Genomic DNA, 16,369 nt, shown 5'->3' on the forward strand with positions numbered 1-16,369 from the left:
CAGTCATGTCTTCAGATTGAGATTACAGCCCCTGGGTTAATAGACAGGCATGTAGCCCCTGGGTTAATAGACAGGTATATAGCCCCTGGGTTAATAGACAGGTATATAGCCCCTGGCTTAATAGACAGGTATATAGGCCCTGGGTTAATAGACAGGTATATAGGCCCTGGGTTAATAGACAGGTATATAGGTGCTGGGTTAATAGACAGGTATGTAGCCCCTGGGTTAATAGACAGGTATATAGCCCCTGGGTAAATAGACAGGTATATAGGCCCTGGGTTAATAGACAGGTATATAGGCCCTGGGTTAATAGACAGGTATGTAGCCCCTAGGTTAAGACTTTTAAACAGGTTTACATTCACAAGACCATGGGGCCAGACGAATTACCAAGACACAAACTCAGAGCATACGCTGTCCAGCTGGCGGGTGTCTTCACTGACATTGTCAACCTCTCCCTGACCCAGTCTGTAATACCTACATGTTTCAAGCAGACCACCATAGTAGACCACCAACAACTGCAAAGTAACCTGTCTAAATGACTATTTCCCCATAGCACTCACATCTTTTGCCAGACCCACTCCAATTTGCATACCGCTCCAACAGATCCACAGATGAAGCAATCACTATTGCACTCCACACTGCCCTTTCCCACCTGGACTAGAGGACCACCTATGTGAGAATGCTGTTAATTGACTGCAGCTCAGCGTTCAACTCCACAGTCCCCTCCAAGCTCACCACTATGCTCAGAACCCTGGGACTGAACATCTCCCTCTGCAATTGGATCCTGGACTTCCTGACGGGCCGCCCCTAAGTGTTGAGGTTAGGCAACAACACATCCGCCACGCTGACTTAGTCCCCTCTTATTCTCCCTGTTCACCCATGACTGCGTGGCCGAGTACAACTCGAACACTATCATCAAGTTTGCTGACGACGATCACAGACAACGATGAGACCGTCAGCAAGACAAAGGAGCTGATTGTGGACTATAGGAAACGCAGGGCTGTGCATGGACCTATCCACATCGACGGGGCTGTAGTGGAGCAGGTCGAGAGCTTCAAGTTCCTCCGTATCCACATCACTAAGGAATTAACATGGACCACACACACCAACACAGTCGTAAAGAAGGAACAACAATGCCTCTTCCCCCTCAGGAGGCTGAAAAGATTTGGCACGGGCTCTCAGAGCCTGAAAAAGGTCTACAGCTGTACCATTGAGAGCACCTTGACTGGCTGCATCGCTGCTTGGTATGCCAACTGCTTGGCATCCAACTGCAAGGCGCTACAGAGGATAGTGCATACAGCTCTGTACATCACTGGGGCCGAGCTCCCTGCCATCCAGGAACTCTATACCAGGAAGGGCCTAAAGCTGTCAAAGACTCCAGCCACCCAAGTCATAGACTATTCCCTCTGCTACTGCACACAAGCGATACAGATGCACCAAGTCTGTAATCAACAGGACCCTGAACAGCTTCTACCCCTCAAGCCATACAACTAAACAAATAGCTACCTGGACTATCTGCATTGACCCTTTTTGCACCAACTCTTGACTCATCACATACGCTGCTGCAACTGTTTATTTTCTATCCTGTTGCCTAGTCACTTTACCCCTAACTGCAGTTTCCGGCGACGCAGCTCTGCCGAGGAGAGGTTCTACCTCCATGGGTTCAGGCTCTGTTTCAGGACAGCCAAAGGAGGAGAGGGAGGAGAGAGGTAAGCGAATACGTTTGTCCAGACGTATGGCCATCGCGATGAGTGCGATCAAGGAAAGATTGTCGTCCTGGCACGCCAACACCATTTGGACCTCCTCGCACAGTCCTCTATGGAATAGGGTGCAGAGCTTTGGTTCATTCCACTGGAAGCTGCCACGGTCCAGAAGTTGAAGGCGTACTCCACAGCGGTCTGGGCACCCTGCTGAAGTTGGAATAGCCGCTCACCTCACTCTCTGCCCTCCGGTGGATGGTTTAAAACCGACCTGAACAGAGCCATGAACCTCACATAGAAACCCAGCACTTCCTCTCTTCTCTCCCACACGGCTGTAGCCCACTCCAATGCCCAACCGGTCAGTAAGGAAATGACCGTGGCAACCTTGGACATCTCAGTGGTGGGAACTCACGTCTGATGGGCGAAATAGAATGAGTAGGAAGACACGAGAAGGACAAACGGGCATCACCTCCCTGGAAGAACTGCTGAGTAAGCTGGAGGACTGGCTCGCTGAGATGGCTCGTGATAGAAGGCCCTCCGCTAGTTGAAGGTGAAACCTCTCTGGTGGCGTTGTGGCGTCGGAGGACTTCTTCCTAGTTGCGCCAGCTGATCGTAGTGTTGGCAGAGTAGGTATCTCTGTTCACCAACGGTCTGAGGACTTTATCTTCTGCTGCTTCCATATTACTGAGGCTAACCCTAACCCTAACCCCTAACTGTATGTACATATCTACCTTATTTACCTCGTACCTGTGACATATACGCAGTGAGTCAGGAAGCAGTTGCAGAAAGAGAGTTTAATAATAAAACAAGGCAGATGACCAAAGTAGGAGTAGTGTACAGAACGTGAAAACAAACCAATATTGACTGATGACTGAGGGCTAAATAAAGGGAAGGTAATCAAGGTGATGATGAAGTCCAGGTGTGCGTAATGATGGGGAGCAGGTGTGCGTAATGATGATTGCCAGGACAGGTGGTTAGTAGACCGGTGGCGTTAAGCGTTGGAGAGGGGGAGTGGGAGCATTTTTCTCTCGGCATTGTTGGAAAGGGCCCGTAAGTAAGCATTTCAATGTTAGTTTACACTTGTTGTTTACGAAACATGTGACAAATGCTATTTGATTGGATTTTATTTTGTGGGGAAATCACAAAAGATATGTCCACGAAACACAAAAACTGACCAGTTGTGCTGATAAATATACAATGTTTCTTTTAAGGTGCAAAAAACATTCACCGGATGTTGCAAGAACATTCCTAGAACATATTTTGTTTGTTCTTTAAAAGGTTCCCAGAATGTTTCATTAGATTGCGGGAACAGTCTGGTGGGAACATTGTGGGGACATCACAAAATACACTGCTCAAAAAAATAAAGGGAACACTAAAATAACACATCCTAGATCTGAATGAATGAAATATTCTTATTGAATACTTTTTTCATTACATAGTTGAATGTGCTGACAACAAAATCACACAAAAATGATCAATGGAAATCAAATGTATCAACCCATGGAGGTCTGGAATTTGGAGTCACACTCAAAATTAAAGTGGAAAACCACACTACAGGCTGATCCAACTTTGATGTAATGTCCTTAAAACAAGTCCAAATCAGGCTCAGTAGTGTGTGTGGCCTCCATGTGCCTGTATGACCTCCCTACAACGCCTGGACATGCTCCTGATGAGGTGGCGGATGCTCCTGAGGGATCTCCTCCCAGACCTGGACTAAAGCATCCGCCAACTCCTGGACAGTCTGTGGTGCAACGTGGCGTTGGTGGATGGAGCGAGACATGATGTCCCAGATGTGCTCAATTGGATTCAGGTCTGGGTAACGGGCGGACCAGTCCATAGTATCAATGCCTTCCTCTTGCAGGAACTGCTGACACACTCCTAATGCATTGTCTTGCATTAGGAGGAACCCAGGGCCAACCGCACCTGCATACGGTCTCACAAGGGGTCTGAGGATCTCATCTCGGTACCTAATGGCAGTCAGGCTACCTCTGGCGAGCACATGGAGGGCTGTGCGGCCCCCCAAAGAAATTCCACCCCACACCATGACTGACCCACCGCCAAACCGGTCATGCTGGAGGATGTTGCATGCAGCAGAACGTTCTCCACGGCGTCTCCAGACTCTGTCATGTCTGTCACGTGCTCAGTGTAAACCTGCTTTCATCTGTGAAGAGCACAGGGCACCTGTGTCAAATTTGGCAATCTTGGTGCTCTCTGGCAAATGCCAAACGTCCTGCACGGTGTTGGGCTGTAAGCATAACCCCCACCTGTGGACGTCGGGCCCTCATACCACCCTCATGGGGTCTGTTTCTGACCGTTTGAGCAGACACATGCACATTTGTGGCCTGCTGGAGGTCATTTTGCAGGGCTCTGGCAGTGCTTCTCCTTGCACAAAGGTGGAGGTAGCGGTCCTGCAGCTGGGTTGTTGCCCTCCTACGGCCTCCTCCACGTCTCCTGATGTACTGGCCTGTCTCCTGGTAGCACCTCCATGCTCTGGACACTACGCTGACAGACACAGCAAACATTCTTGCCACAGCTCGCATTGATGTGCCATCCTGGATGAGCTGCACTACCTGAGCCACTTGTGTGGGTTGTAGACTCCGTCTCATGCTACCACTAGAGTGAAAGCACCGCCAGCATTCAAAAGTGACCAAAACATCAGCCAGGAAGCATAGGAACTGAGAAGTGGTCTGTGGTCCCCACCTGCAGAACCACTCCTTCATTGGGGGTGTCTTGCTAATTGCCTATAATTTCCACTTGTTGTCTATTCCATTTGCACAACAGCATGTGAAATTTATTGTCAATCCGTGTTGCTTCCTAAGTGGACAGTTTGATTTCACAGAAGTGTGATTGACTTGGAGTTACATTGTGTTGTTTAAGTGTTCCCTTTATTTTTTTGAGCAGTATATATATTCCCAAAACACATAAAAACTATGCAGTTGTCTGGATGATTCCATAATGTTTATTTTAGGGTGCAAAATGTTCCCACCACACCATTCCCACAACCTTAATGAAACATTCTGGAAACATTTAAAGAATGTTCTTGCAACATCAGGTGAATGTTTTATACAAACATTTAATAATCATCAACACGACTGGACAGATTTTGTTTTTATGATAACATTTGCTGAAACCTAACAAATGTTCTGGGAACTTGCACAGAATCAATTTTGGTTTGCTGGGAAAACATGACTGGTACATTGTGTTGTTATATTACCTGGAAACCTAATGACAACTTTTAGGGAATGTTCTCTGGTGTTTCTTACAGATGTTGTGCGCACAAGATTTTAGTGAATGTTATGAGAACATTCTGAGGATATTTTATTTAAATACACTGTTTCATAAAGACATTCTTTGAATACTTTTGGGATGTTATCATCGTAATGTTAGATAAAATCCTAACTAAAAGATAATGGGAATCTTAGCTAATGTTCTGGGGAAAACGCCTTCATAAACACTGTGATATCATCACACCAATCTCCTGATGTCAGCACAGCCCTACCCGGTGTCACTGTTATTAACGTCCCCTCACCTCCGCTGAGTAAGCTGTACCTTTGATACTTGCCTGAAAAATGTAATGCGAATATGAGTCCTGTCATGTCCGGAATAAATTATCCAACAGAGGTATGAATATTGTAATTCTGGGTCCTTGTGTGTGGCTATGACTATGAAATATGTTGTGTGTGTGTTGGGGGAGTGACTGTGGTAGTGACTTTGTACTGGTCTCATGTCACGCCATTGCTTAATCTGTCTCAGTCACCGTGGCAACGGGCTGCCAGTCTTTAGTTGTCATCCTAGGAATCAGGCTACATCCAGACTACGGTAATACACAGTACAATCAGTTCACACACAGTCAACAGCCTAACTTTGCCTTTGTGAACACAGTCTTAAAACCTGCATTCAGGTCTGTGTGTGTGGGTCCATATGCAGCTGTGTGCAGGTGTGCGTTTGTGTGCGTCCTTTACCAGCTGTGTGAGAGCAGGGGAAATGAGGTGGAACTCAATCTGGACCACACCTGTCTGTCTGTCTCTCCCTGGAGGGAGGAGCCTTAGGGCTTGCACACACGCACATGCACACGCACACGTATTCAAAATCACACACTCATATACACATAGCAATATGGATGGAAGGAAGAGCGTGGGTATTATATTAATATTATATTAATGTATGCACAGAGCCAGTTTAATGTCTGTGTATGGGAGAGGGCAATGATCTGTAAGTGTGTTTGCACAGAAAGCTTCCTGCTGGCAGAGAGAGATAATATTTACTGAACAGAGAGAAAAGAGATGGAGATAGAGAGAAAAGGGAGGGAAGGAATATAGAGGGAAAGGAGGAGAAGAGATACTTAAACAAAGAGAGATGAAGAGAATGATAGAGGAGACTTTATCACGGACCTCAACCCAGAGTCTCTCAGAGAGTTCACAGTCAGCCCACTGACACCCCAATCAGATCACAGCAGAACCACAGTCTACCTGAACAGAGCATTACTCACTCGTGAGGCATCAACACCTAAGGAACTACATAATATTAAGAAATAGTATTGATGGAAGGAAAGTAGTGTTCGAAACCTACCAAAAAACTATTGGGCCACAAGAAATTCAATCCCTTTAAACAACTTCCTGGACAAAACGTTTCACTGCTATAGTGAAGGTGTAAACTTGGCCTAAGTAGTATAGTTGACCTTTCAGCTTCCCTTTCAAATCTATACATGTCATGTAGACAACTGAAGAAAATGAACAACAATGACAAATAGATTGATGAAGAATGCAAAAACCCAAGAAACAAATTGAGAAACTTATCCAACAAAAAACAGAGACCCAGAAAACCTGAGCCTAGTCCTACACTATGGTGAAACACAGTACAGACATATACTAAGAAAAATTAAGTAGCAGCACGTCTGAAATCAGCCATAGAATCAAACCACTTCTGGGAAAATTGGATCACACAACAACACAAAGTGTTATCTATCCAAAACGGAGATGTATGGATAAACCACTTCTCCAATCTTTTTGGCTCCATAACAAAAAACAAACTAAGCTATAGGATTGAGGTCAGCGCTTTGTGATGGCCACTCCAATACCTTGACTTTGTTGTCCTTAAGCCAAGTATGCTTGGGGTCATTGTCCATTTGGACGACCTATTTGCGATCAAGCTTTCACTTCCTGACTGATGTCTTGAGATTTTGCTTCAATATATCCACATAATTTCTCTTCCACATGATGCCATCTATTTTGTGAAGTGCACCAGTCCCTCCTGCAGCAAAACACCCCCAGAACATGATGCTGCCACCCCCGTGCTTCACGGTTGGGATGGTGTTCTTCGGCTTACAAGCGTTCCCCTTTTTCCTCCAAACACAACGATGGTCATTATGGTCAAACAGTTCTATTTTTGTTTCATCAGACCAGAGGACATTTCTCAAAAAAGTATGATCTCTGTCCCCATGCACAGTTGCAAACCGTAGTCTGGCTTTTTTATGGCGGTTTTGGAGCAGTGGCTTCTTCCTTACTGAGCGGCCTTTCAGGTTATGTCGATATAGTACTAGTTTTACTGTGGATATAGATACTTCTGTACCTGTTTCCTCCAGCATCTTCACAAGGTCCTTTGCTGTTGTTCTGGGATTGATTTGCACATTTCGCCTCAAAGAACGTTAATCTCTAGGAGACAGAACACGTCTCCTTCCTGAGCGGTATGACGGCTGCGTGGTCCCATGGTGTATATACTTGCATACTATAGTTTGTATAGATGAATGTGGTACCTTCAGGCATTTGGAAATTGTTCCCAAGAATGAACCAGACTTGTGGAGGTCTACAATTATTTTTCTGAGGTCTTGGCTGATTTCTTTTGATTTTCCCATGATGTAAAGCAAAGTGGCAATGGAGTTTGAAGGTAGGCCTTGAAATACATCCACAGGTACACCTCCAATTGACTCAAATGATGTCAATTAGCCTATCAGAAGCCTCTCGAGCCATGACATAATTTCTGGAATTTTCCAAGCTATTTAAAGGCACAGTCAACTTAGTTTATGTAAACTTCTGACCCACTGGAATTGTGATACAGTGAATTATAAGTTAAATAATATGTCTGTAAACAATTGTTGGAAAAATGACTTGTGTCATGTACAAAGTAGATGTCCTAACCGACTTGCCAAAACTATAGTTTGTTAACAAGAAATTTTGGAGTGGTTGAAAAACTAGTTTTAATGACTCCAACCTAAGTGTATGTAAACTTCCGACTTCAACTGTAACATAAAGTGTTGCTTTGTTAGATAAAATCATTTTTAAAATCCTAAAAAGGTCCATATAGCATGCACAATCGATTTTGTATTTACACTCGTTCAATTTGCAAAGAAAGAAATCTGTGAAAATTTAACCGTAAACGTTGTTTCAAACAGTCATATTACGTCCGTATGTATTCCTTAGAGATCCTAGAATGTACCCAGACTTCACTATATCATTAGGGGTGTAGTATATCCTACAGGACACCATATTTGGTCCGAGAGGGACGCCTTCATGGTACGCCGACGTCTTCACTTGAACGACTATGTCAAATAAGCACCAATCGGTGTCAAACAAATCTAGCTAGATAGCCAATGAGCTGGGCTTGACGGGAGTATCTGGAAACCCTGTATCTGTCATGAAATGTAGCTACCAACCTTGTACGACAGCATGCCTTTTCCTTTTGGACAAAAATGATACTCAAATACTCAAAGTTATGAAGTTATGAAAACTGGTTGTTTTAACCTGTTGGATCTCTAGGGGCGCTATTTCATTTTTGGATAAAAAACGTTCCCATTTTAAGCGCGATATTTTGTCACGAAAAGATGCTCGACTATGCATATTCTTGACAGTTTTTGAAAGAAAACACTCTGAAGTTTCAGAATATGCAAAGATATTGTCTGTAAGTGCCCCAGAACTCATTCTACAGGCGAAACCAAGATGATGCGTCAACCAGGAAATTAGCAGAATTTCTGAAGCTCTGTTTTCCATTGTCTCCTTATATGGCTGTGATTGCGCAAGGAATGAGCCTACACTTTCTGTCGTTCCCCCAAGGTCTTAGCAGCATTGTGACGTATTTGTAGGCATATCATTGGAAGATTGACCATAAGAGACTACATTTTCCAAGTGTCCGCCTGGTGTCCTGCGTGGAATTCGGTGCGCAATTGCCAGCTGCTTGTACTTTTCCATTTGATTGAGGGGAGAAACCATGCGTCCAAGAACGATATATCAATGAAGAGATATGTGAAAAACACCTTGAGGATTGATTCTTAACAACGTTTGCCATGTTTTCAGTCGATATTATGGAGTTAATTTGGAAAAAAGTTCGCGTTTTGAGGACTGAATTTTCGTTTTTTTTTGGTAGCCAAATGTGATGTATAAAATGGAGCTATTTCTAATACACAAAGAATCTTTTTGGAAAAACTGAGCATCTGCTATCTAACTGAGAGTATCCTCATTGAAAACATCAGAAGTTCTTCAAAGGTAAATGATTTTATTTGAAGGCTTTTATGTTTTTGTTGAAATGTTGCGTGCTGGATGCTAACGCTAATGCTAACGCTAAATGCTACGCTAGCTAGCTACTTTTACACAAATTATTGTTTTCCTATGGTTGAGAAGCATATTTTGAAAATCTGAGATGACAGTGTTGTTTACAAAAGGCTAAGCTTGAGAGATGGCATATTTATTTCATTTCATTTGCGATTTTCATGAATAGTTAACGTTGCATTATGGTAATGAGCTTGAGTCTGTATTCCTGATACCGGATCCGGGATGGGGAGATCAGAGAGGTTAAAAATTTTGAAATTATAATATCGCTACTAATACTGGAAAAGCTAAATCAAAGTCCAAGTATACAGATTTGACGATATTCTTGCAGAAAAATGTAATATGAATTCAAATATCTCCTTCACGATTTGCCCAAATGTACCTGGGCGACTTCAAATTAAATGTAATGTAGTTCGCTCATACTTCGCTCATACCACGGCAGGTCGCAGTTGTTCTCAACTGGCCTACCTGGTTAACACTTGTTTGGGACTGGGGGGCAGTATTGAGTAGCTTGGATAAAAAGGTTCCCAGAGTAAACTGCCTGCTACTCAGCCATAAAAGCTAGAATATGCATATAATTAGCATATAAGGCATATCATTATATTTTGATAGAAAACACTCTGAAGTTTCTAAAACTGTTTGAATGCCGTCTGTGAGTATAACATAACTCATATGGCAGGCAAAAACCTGAGAAAGAATCCAACCAGGAATTGGGAAATCTGAGGTTTGTAGTTTTTCAAGTCATTGCCTATCAAATATACAGTGTCTACGGGGTCATATGCACATCCTAATGCTTCCACTAGATGTCAACAGTCTTTAGAACCTTGTTTGAGGCTTCTACAGTGAAGTGGGGGCGAATGAGAGCTGATTGAGTAAGGGCTCTGCCAGAGTGGCATGAGCTGATCACCTGCGTTCCATTGCATTTCTGAAGACAAAGGAATTCTCCAGTTGGAACATTATTGAAGATTTATGTTAAAAACATCCTAAAGATTGATTCTATACATAGTTTGACATGATTCTACGGACTGTAATGGAACTTTTTGACTTTTTGTCTGGACCTAGTAATCACGCCTCATGAATTTGGATTACTGGACTAAACGCGCGAACAAAAGGGAGGTATTTGGACATAAATGATGGACTTTATCGAACAAAACAAACATTTATTGTGGGACTGGGATTCCTGGGGGTGCATTCTGATGAAGATCATCAAAGGTAATATATTTATATTTATAATGCTATTTCTGACTTCTGTTGACTACACAACATGGCGGATATCTGTATGGCTTGTGTTTGTGTCTGAGTGCTGTACTCAGATGATTGCATGGTGTGCTTTTTCCGTAAAGTTTTTTAAATCTGACACAGCGGTTGCATTGAGGAGACGTGGATCTAACATTCCATGCATAACACTTGTATCTTTAAGCAATGTTTATTATGAGTATTTTTGTAAATTGATGTGGTTCTCTGCAAAATCACCGGATGTTTTGGAACTACTGAACAAAACGCAACAATGTAAACTGAGATTTTTGGATATAAACTTTATCGAACAAAACATACATGTATTGTGTAACATAAAGTCCTATGAGTGTCATCTGATGAAGATGAGCAAAGGTTAGTGATTAATTTTTCTCTATTTCTGCTTTTTGTGACTCCTCTCTTTGGCTGGAAAAATGGATGTGATTTTCAGTGACTAGGTGCTGACCTAACATAATATTTCGTCGTAAAGCATTTTTGAAATCGGACACTATGGCTGGATTTCAACAAGTTTTTCTTTAAAATGTTTGAGGAATTTTAATTATGGGATTTCTGTTGTTTTGAATTTGGCGCCCTGCAATTTCACTGGCTGTTAGCGGGGTGGGACGCTACCATCCCACATATCCCAGAGAAGTTGAATAAAGGTGAATTTTTTAATTTTTTTAAATAAAAATACATCAAGTTATCCGTCTGAAACTTTGCACATATGCTGCTGCCATCTTGAGGATACCATTGGAATTACAACCAGAGTGATGGCAAGAACTGGGACCTTTCTGTTGCATTTCAAAGATGGTGGTAGAAAAAATGTTCTTCTACCAGATCTATTGTGTTATATTCTCCTACATTAAATTCACATTTCCACAAACTTCAATGTGTTTCCTTTCAAATGGTACCAAGATTATGCAAATCCTTGCTTCAGGGCCTGAGCTACAAGCAGTTAGATTTGGGGATGTCATTTAAGCAAAATTTGAAAAAAAAGGGGTTAAGAAAATTTAAGAAGGTCAAAGAACTACTTTGCTATTTGATTTTGAATTTGAAGACCCTGTGAAGTGTGTGTATTGTATATATATATATATATATATATATATATATGTTCATCATATATATATATATATATATAAATATATATATATATATATATATATATATATATATATATATATATATATTGGGCCTTGCTGCTATTAACCCATACGAATGCATTGAATAACAGATTCACGACATGGAACAACAGATAGTCCCCAAAACAAAATCTGAAGGAAGTTAGTTCTGAGAGAAAAAAGAAAGCACAGGAAACATACATATATATATATTTTTTAAAACATTTATTTAACCCCTTATTTTTGGCACAAAACAGTCTCCATACACAGTTCAGTGCATTCGAAAAGTATCCATTTTTCCACATTCTGTTACGTTACAGCTTTATTCTACAATGTATTAAATAAATGGTTTCCTTATCAATCTACACACATACCCCACAATGATAAAGCGAAAACCGTTTTTTTTTTTAAATGATTCAAATTTAAAACAGAAATACCTTATGTACATATGTATTCAGACCCTTTTAAGGACACTCAATTTGAGCATCCTGTTTCCATTGATCATCCTTGAGATGTTTCTACAACTTGATTGGAGACCACCTGTGGTAAATTCTATTGATTGGACATGATTTGAGAAGGCACACTGATATCTCTAGCTTAAACTGACAGATTTCTAAGGTCCTACATTTGTAGACTCCTACATTTCCTCAATGAAAACAATGTCCTGAGCAAATGTCAAATGGGCTTTTTACCAAAGTATCATACGACAGACAACGTATTCACCATGCACAAGCTAATTGACAAACAAACCAACCGAAGTAAAAGCAAAGTATCTACATGCTTTTTTTTCCTACCATGAAGGTCTGCTATATAAATTGAGGGAAAGTGGTGTTGGGGGAAATGTAAGGTTAAAATTGTCAAAAAAACACAGATTTCTTTCCACCGGGTGGTGGGGTGAGACAGGGATGCAGCTTGAGCCCCATCCTCTTCAACATTTACAGTATATCAACAAATTGGTGAGGGCATTAGAAGAGTCTGCAGCACAAGGCCTCACCCTAGTAGAATCTGAAGTCAAATGTCTACTGTTTGATGATGATCTGGTGCTTCTGTCCCCAACCAAGGAGGGCCTACAGCAGCACGTAGATCTTCTGCAGAGTTGCTGTCAGACCTGGACCCTGACTGTGAATCACAGTAAGACAAAAATAATGTTGTTTCAAAAAAAGGTCCAGTTGCCAGGACCACAAATACAAATTCCATCTAGACACTGTTGCCCTAGAGCACACAAAGAAACTAGACCTACCTCAGCCTAAACATAACAGGTAACTTCCACAAAGCTGTGAACAATATGAGCGACAAGACAAGAAGGGCCATCAAAAGGAACATAAAATTCAACTTCCCAATTAGGATCTGGCAAAATATTATTGAATCAGTTATAGAACCCAAGAATTTACAAAATAGGACAAACACCAAATTGAGACTCTGTATGCAGAATTCTGCAAAAACATCCTCAGTGTACCACATAAAACATAAAAAAAATGCATGCAGAGCAGAATTAGGACGATACCCGCTAATTATTAAAATCCAGAAAAGAGCTGTTAAATTCTACAACCACCTAAAAGGAAATGATTCCCAAACATTCCATAACAAAGCCATCACCTACAGAGAGATGAACCTGGAGAAGAGCCCCCTAAGCAAGCTGGTCAAACAGACCCCACAGAGCCCCAGAACAGCAGCACAATTAGACCCAATCAAATCATGAGAAAACAAAAAGATAATTACTTGACACATTGGAAATAATTAACCAAAAATACAGAGAAAACTAGAATGCTATTTGGCCCGAAACAGAGAGTACACAGTGGCAGAATACCTGACCACTGTGACTAGCCCAAAATTAAGGAAAGCTTTGACTATGTACAGACTCAGTGAGCATAGCCTTGCTTTTGAGAGGCCACCATATGCAGACCTGGCTCTAGAGACAAGACAGGCTATGTGCACACTGCCCACAAAATGAGGTGGAAACTGAGCTGCACTTCCAAACATCCTGCCATATTAGAGACACATATTTCCCTCATTTTACACAGACCCACAAAGAATTTGAAAATAAAAATAATTTTGATAAACTCCCATATCTATTAGGTAAAATACCACAGTGTGCCATAACAGGCGGCATCACATCCGGTGGTGATTGGGAGTCCCATAGGGCAGCACACAATTGGCCCAGTGTCGTCTGGGTTCGGCTGGGGTAAGCCGTCATTGTAAATAAGAATATGTTCTTTAACTGACTTGCCTATTTAAATAAAGGTTAAATATATATACAGTGGGGCAAAAAAGTATTTAGTCAGCCACCAATTGTGCAAGTTCTCCCACTTAAAAATATGAGACGTCATTGTAAGTAAGAATACGTTCTTTAACTGACTTGCCTATTTAAATAAAGGTTACATATATTTACAGTGGGGCAAAAAAAGTATTTAGTCAGCCACCAATTGTGCAAGTTCTCCCACCTAAAAAGATGAGAGAGGCCTGTAGAGAGAAGATTGGGAGAATGTCATATGGTCAGATGAAACCAACTTTTTGGTAAAAACTCAACTCGTCGTGTTTGGAGGACAAAGAATGCCGAGTTGCATCCAAAGAACACCATACCTACTGTGAAGCATGGGGATGGAAACATCATGCTTTGGGGCTGTTTTTCTGCAAAGGGACCAGGACGACTGATCCGTGTAAAGGAAAGAATGAATGGGGCCATGTGTCGTGAGATTTTGAGTGAAAACCTCCTTCCATCAGCAAGGGCATTGAAGATGAAACGTGGCTGGGTCTTTCAGCATGACAATGATCCCAAACACACCGCCCGGGCAACGAAGGAGTGGCTTCGTAAGAAGCATTTCAAGGTCCTGGAGTGGCCTAGCCTAGTCTCCAGATCTCAACCCCATAGAAATTATTTGAAGGCAGTTGAAAGTCCGTGTTGCCCAGCAACAGCCCCAAAACATCACTGCTCTAGAGGAGATCTGCATGGAGGAATGGGCCAAAATACCAGCAACAGTGTGTGAAAACCTTGTGAAGACTTACAGAAAACGTTTGACCTCTGTCATTGCCAACAAAGGGTATATAACAAAGTATTGAGATAAACTTTTGTTATTGACCAAATACTTATTTTCCACCATAATTTGTAAATAAATTCATTAAAAATTCCTACAATGTGATTTTCTGGATTTTTTTTCTAATTATGTCTGTCATAGTTTAAGTGTACCTATGATGTAAATTACAGGCCTCTCTCATCTTTTTAAGTGCGAGAACTTGCACAATTGGTGGCTGACTAATTACTTTTTTGCCCCACTGTGTGTATATATACATATATGTATACTGTATATATATATATATATATGTATATATATTAAAACAGCAGCAAGATTTGTAACCTGTTGCCACAAGAAAAGGGCAACCAGTGAAGAACAAACAACATTGTAAATAAAACCCATATTTATGTTTATTTATTTCCCCTTGTGTACTTTCAACTATTTGCACATTGTTACAACACTGTACATAGCCATAATATAACATTTGAACTGTCTTTTTTTTTACTTAAAAAAAACGTTTTGTGATTGTAATGTTTACTGTTCTTTTTTGATTGTTTATTTCACTTTAGTTTATTATCTATTTCACTTAGTTCGGCAATGTAAACATTAGCTTCCCATGCCAATAAAGCCCTTTGAATTGAATTGATAGGGAGAGAGGGAGAGAGAGGGTTGCTCTAGGAACGACACAACCCAGTGACATGACACAGATGTAGGACAGAGCTACTGTGCAGCCAAAGAGAGAGAGAGTAAGAGAAGGGGTAGGGGAGGAGGAGAGAAGAGGGGGAGGGGATGAGGAGAGAAGATGGGGGAGGGGTATGTGAAATCACACTGCTGTTCTGTTTGACACTACTTTGGAGTAGAGACGCCAGCACACACAAATGAATTACACATTTGTTAAAGCTATAGACTACTCCCAAACACCTAGGTACAGGCCTATATACTGTTTACGTATTTCTTGGCCCACTAACAAATATCCATACGCCCACTGACACATACAATTGCTCTCTCACTAAAATGCTGACAAAACATATATGGACACACACACACAACTATCCACAGTCAGCGAGCCAGCCCTGGACTATATAAACCCACAGCTTATGGCTGTATGGCTGGAGGGCTAATGGCCAACTCCTCCCTCCCTCCCTCACACCTGCTAGGGCCCACAGCAAGGTCATGCACCTCAATTACCCTCTACAGGGAGAGGGGGAGGAGGGAAAGAGAGCGAATGGAGAGAGGAGAAGGAGGTGAAGCCAGATTTCACGCTGTCCTGAGCACTGGCTAACACGCAACAATGATTCCTGACATTTTATTTATGACGCCAGAGCTTTAATACCTGCTCTTCTCCTCTCTCTCTTTCCCTTCCCCCTCTCCCTATCTCTCACACTTCCTCCCCCTCTTCCTCTCCATCCCCCTATCTCTCTTTCTATTTCTCTCCTCCTATCTGTCTATAGTCAGTCATATCAGTATGAGCCTTCCATCTATTAAATTACACTTCCCATAATCTACAAGTCATGAATATAATATCGCTGCAGTATATAAAACACCTTATTATTATGAAGATCTACTGTCTTCAAGTGGAGAGTAGAGGGTCGTTCCACCTCAAAACGCACATAAAAGAGGATTTCCACACTCACCATCTTGGATTGTTCTGAAATAATTTCTGTTGTTAGAAACAGATAGGTTTAGCATTCCTGCAACATTATTTAGTTGAACCCTGTTCAGACAAATTTGTCATCGAAGTTGTTGGGTTAATGTCCCATCCTGCATCC

At 41.8% G+C, this 16,369-nt stretch overlaps 2 protein-coding genes across 2 annotated transcripts in view; both read right to left on the reverse strand.

Annotated features, from left to right (window-relative positions):
- The window catches only part of LOC110532943 (uncharacterized), a 255,747-nt gene that overhangs the window by 215,813 nt on the left and 23,565 nt on the right, over nucleotides 1–16,369 (reverse strand). The gene's annotated exons all lie outside the window — the stretch shown is intronic.
- Nucleotides 11,797–16,369, reverse strand: part of LOC149980830 (uncharacterized) — a 94,520-nt gene continuing 89,947 nt past the window's right edge. Inside the window, exon 5 of the mRNA XM_090185733.1 lies at nucleotides 11,797–12,708. Coding sequence (XP_090041859.1) covers nucleotides 12,601–12,708 — 108 coding nt within the window. The 3' untranslated portion in view covers nucleotides 11,797–12,600. The remainder of the gene's footprint in view (nucleotides 12,709–16,369) is intronic.

Source organism: Oncorhynchus mykiss, chromosome 9, assembly GCF_057628025.1.
Source record: "Oncorhynchus mykiss isolate SJ-2025 chromosome 9, ASM5762802v1, whole genome shotgun sequence".
Lineage (NCBI taxonomy): Eukaryota > Metazoa > Chordata > Actinopteri > Salmoniformes > Salmonidae > Oncorhynchus > Oncorhynchus mykiss.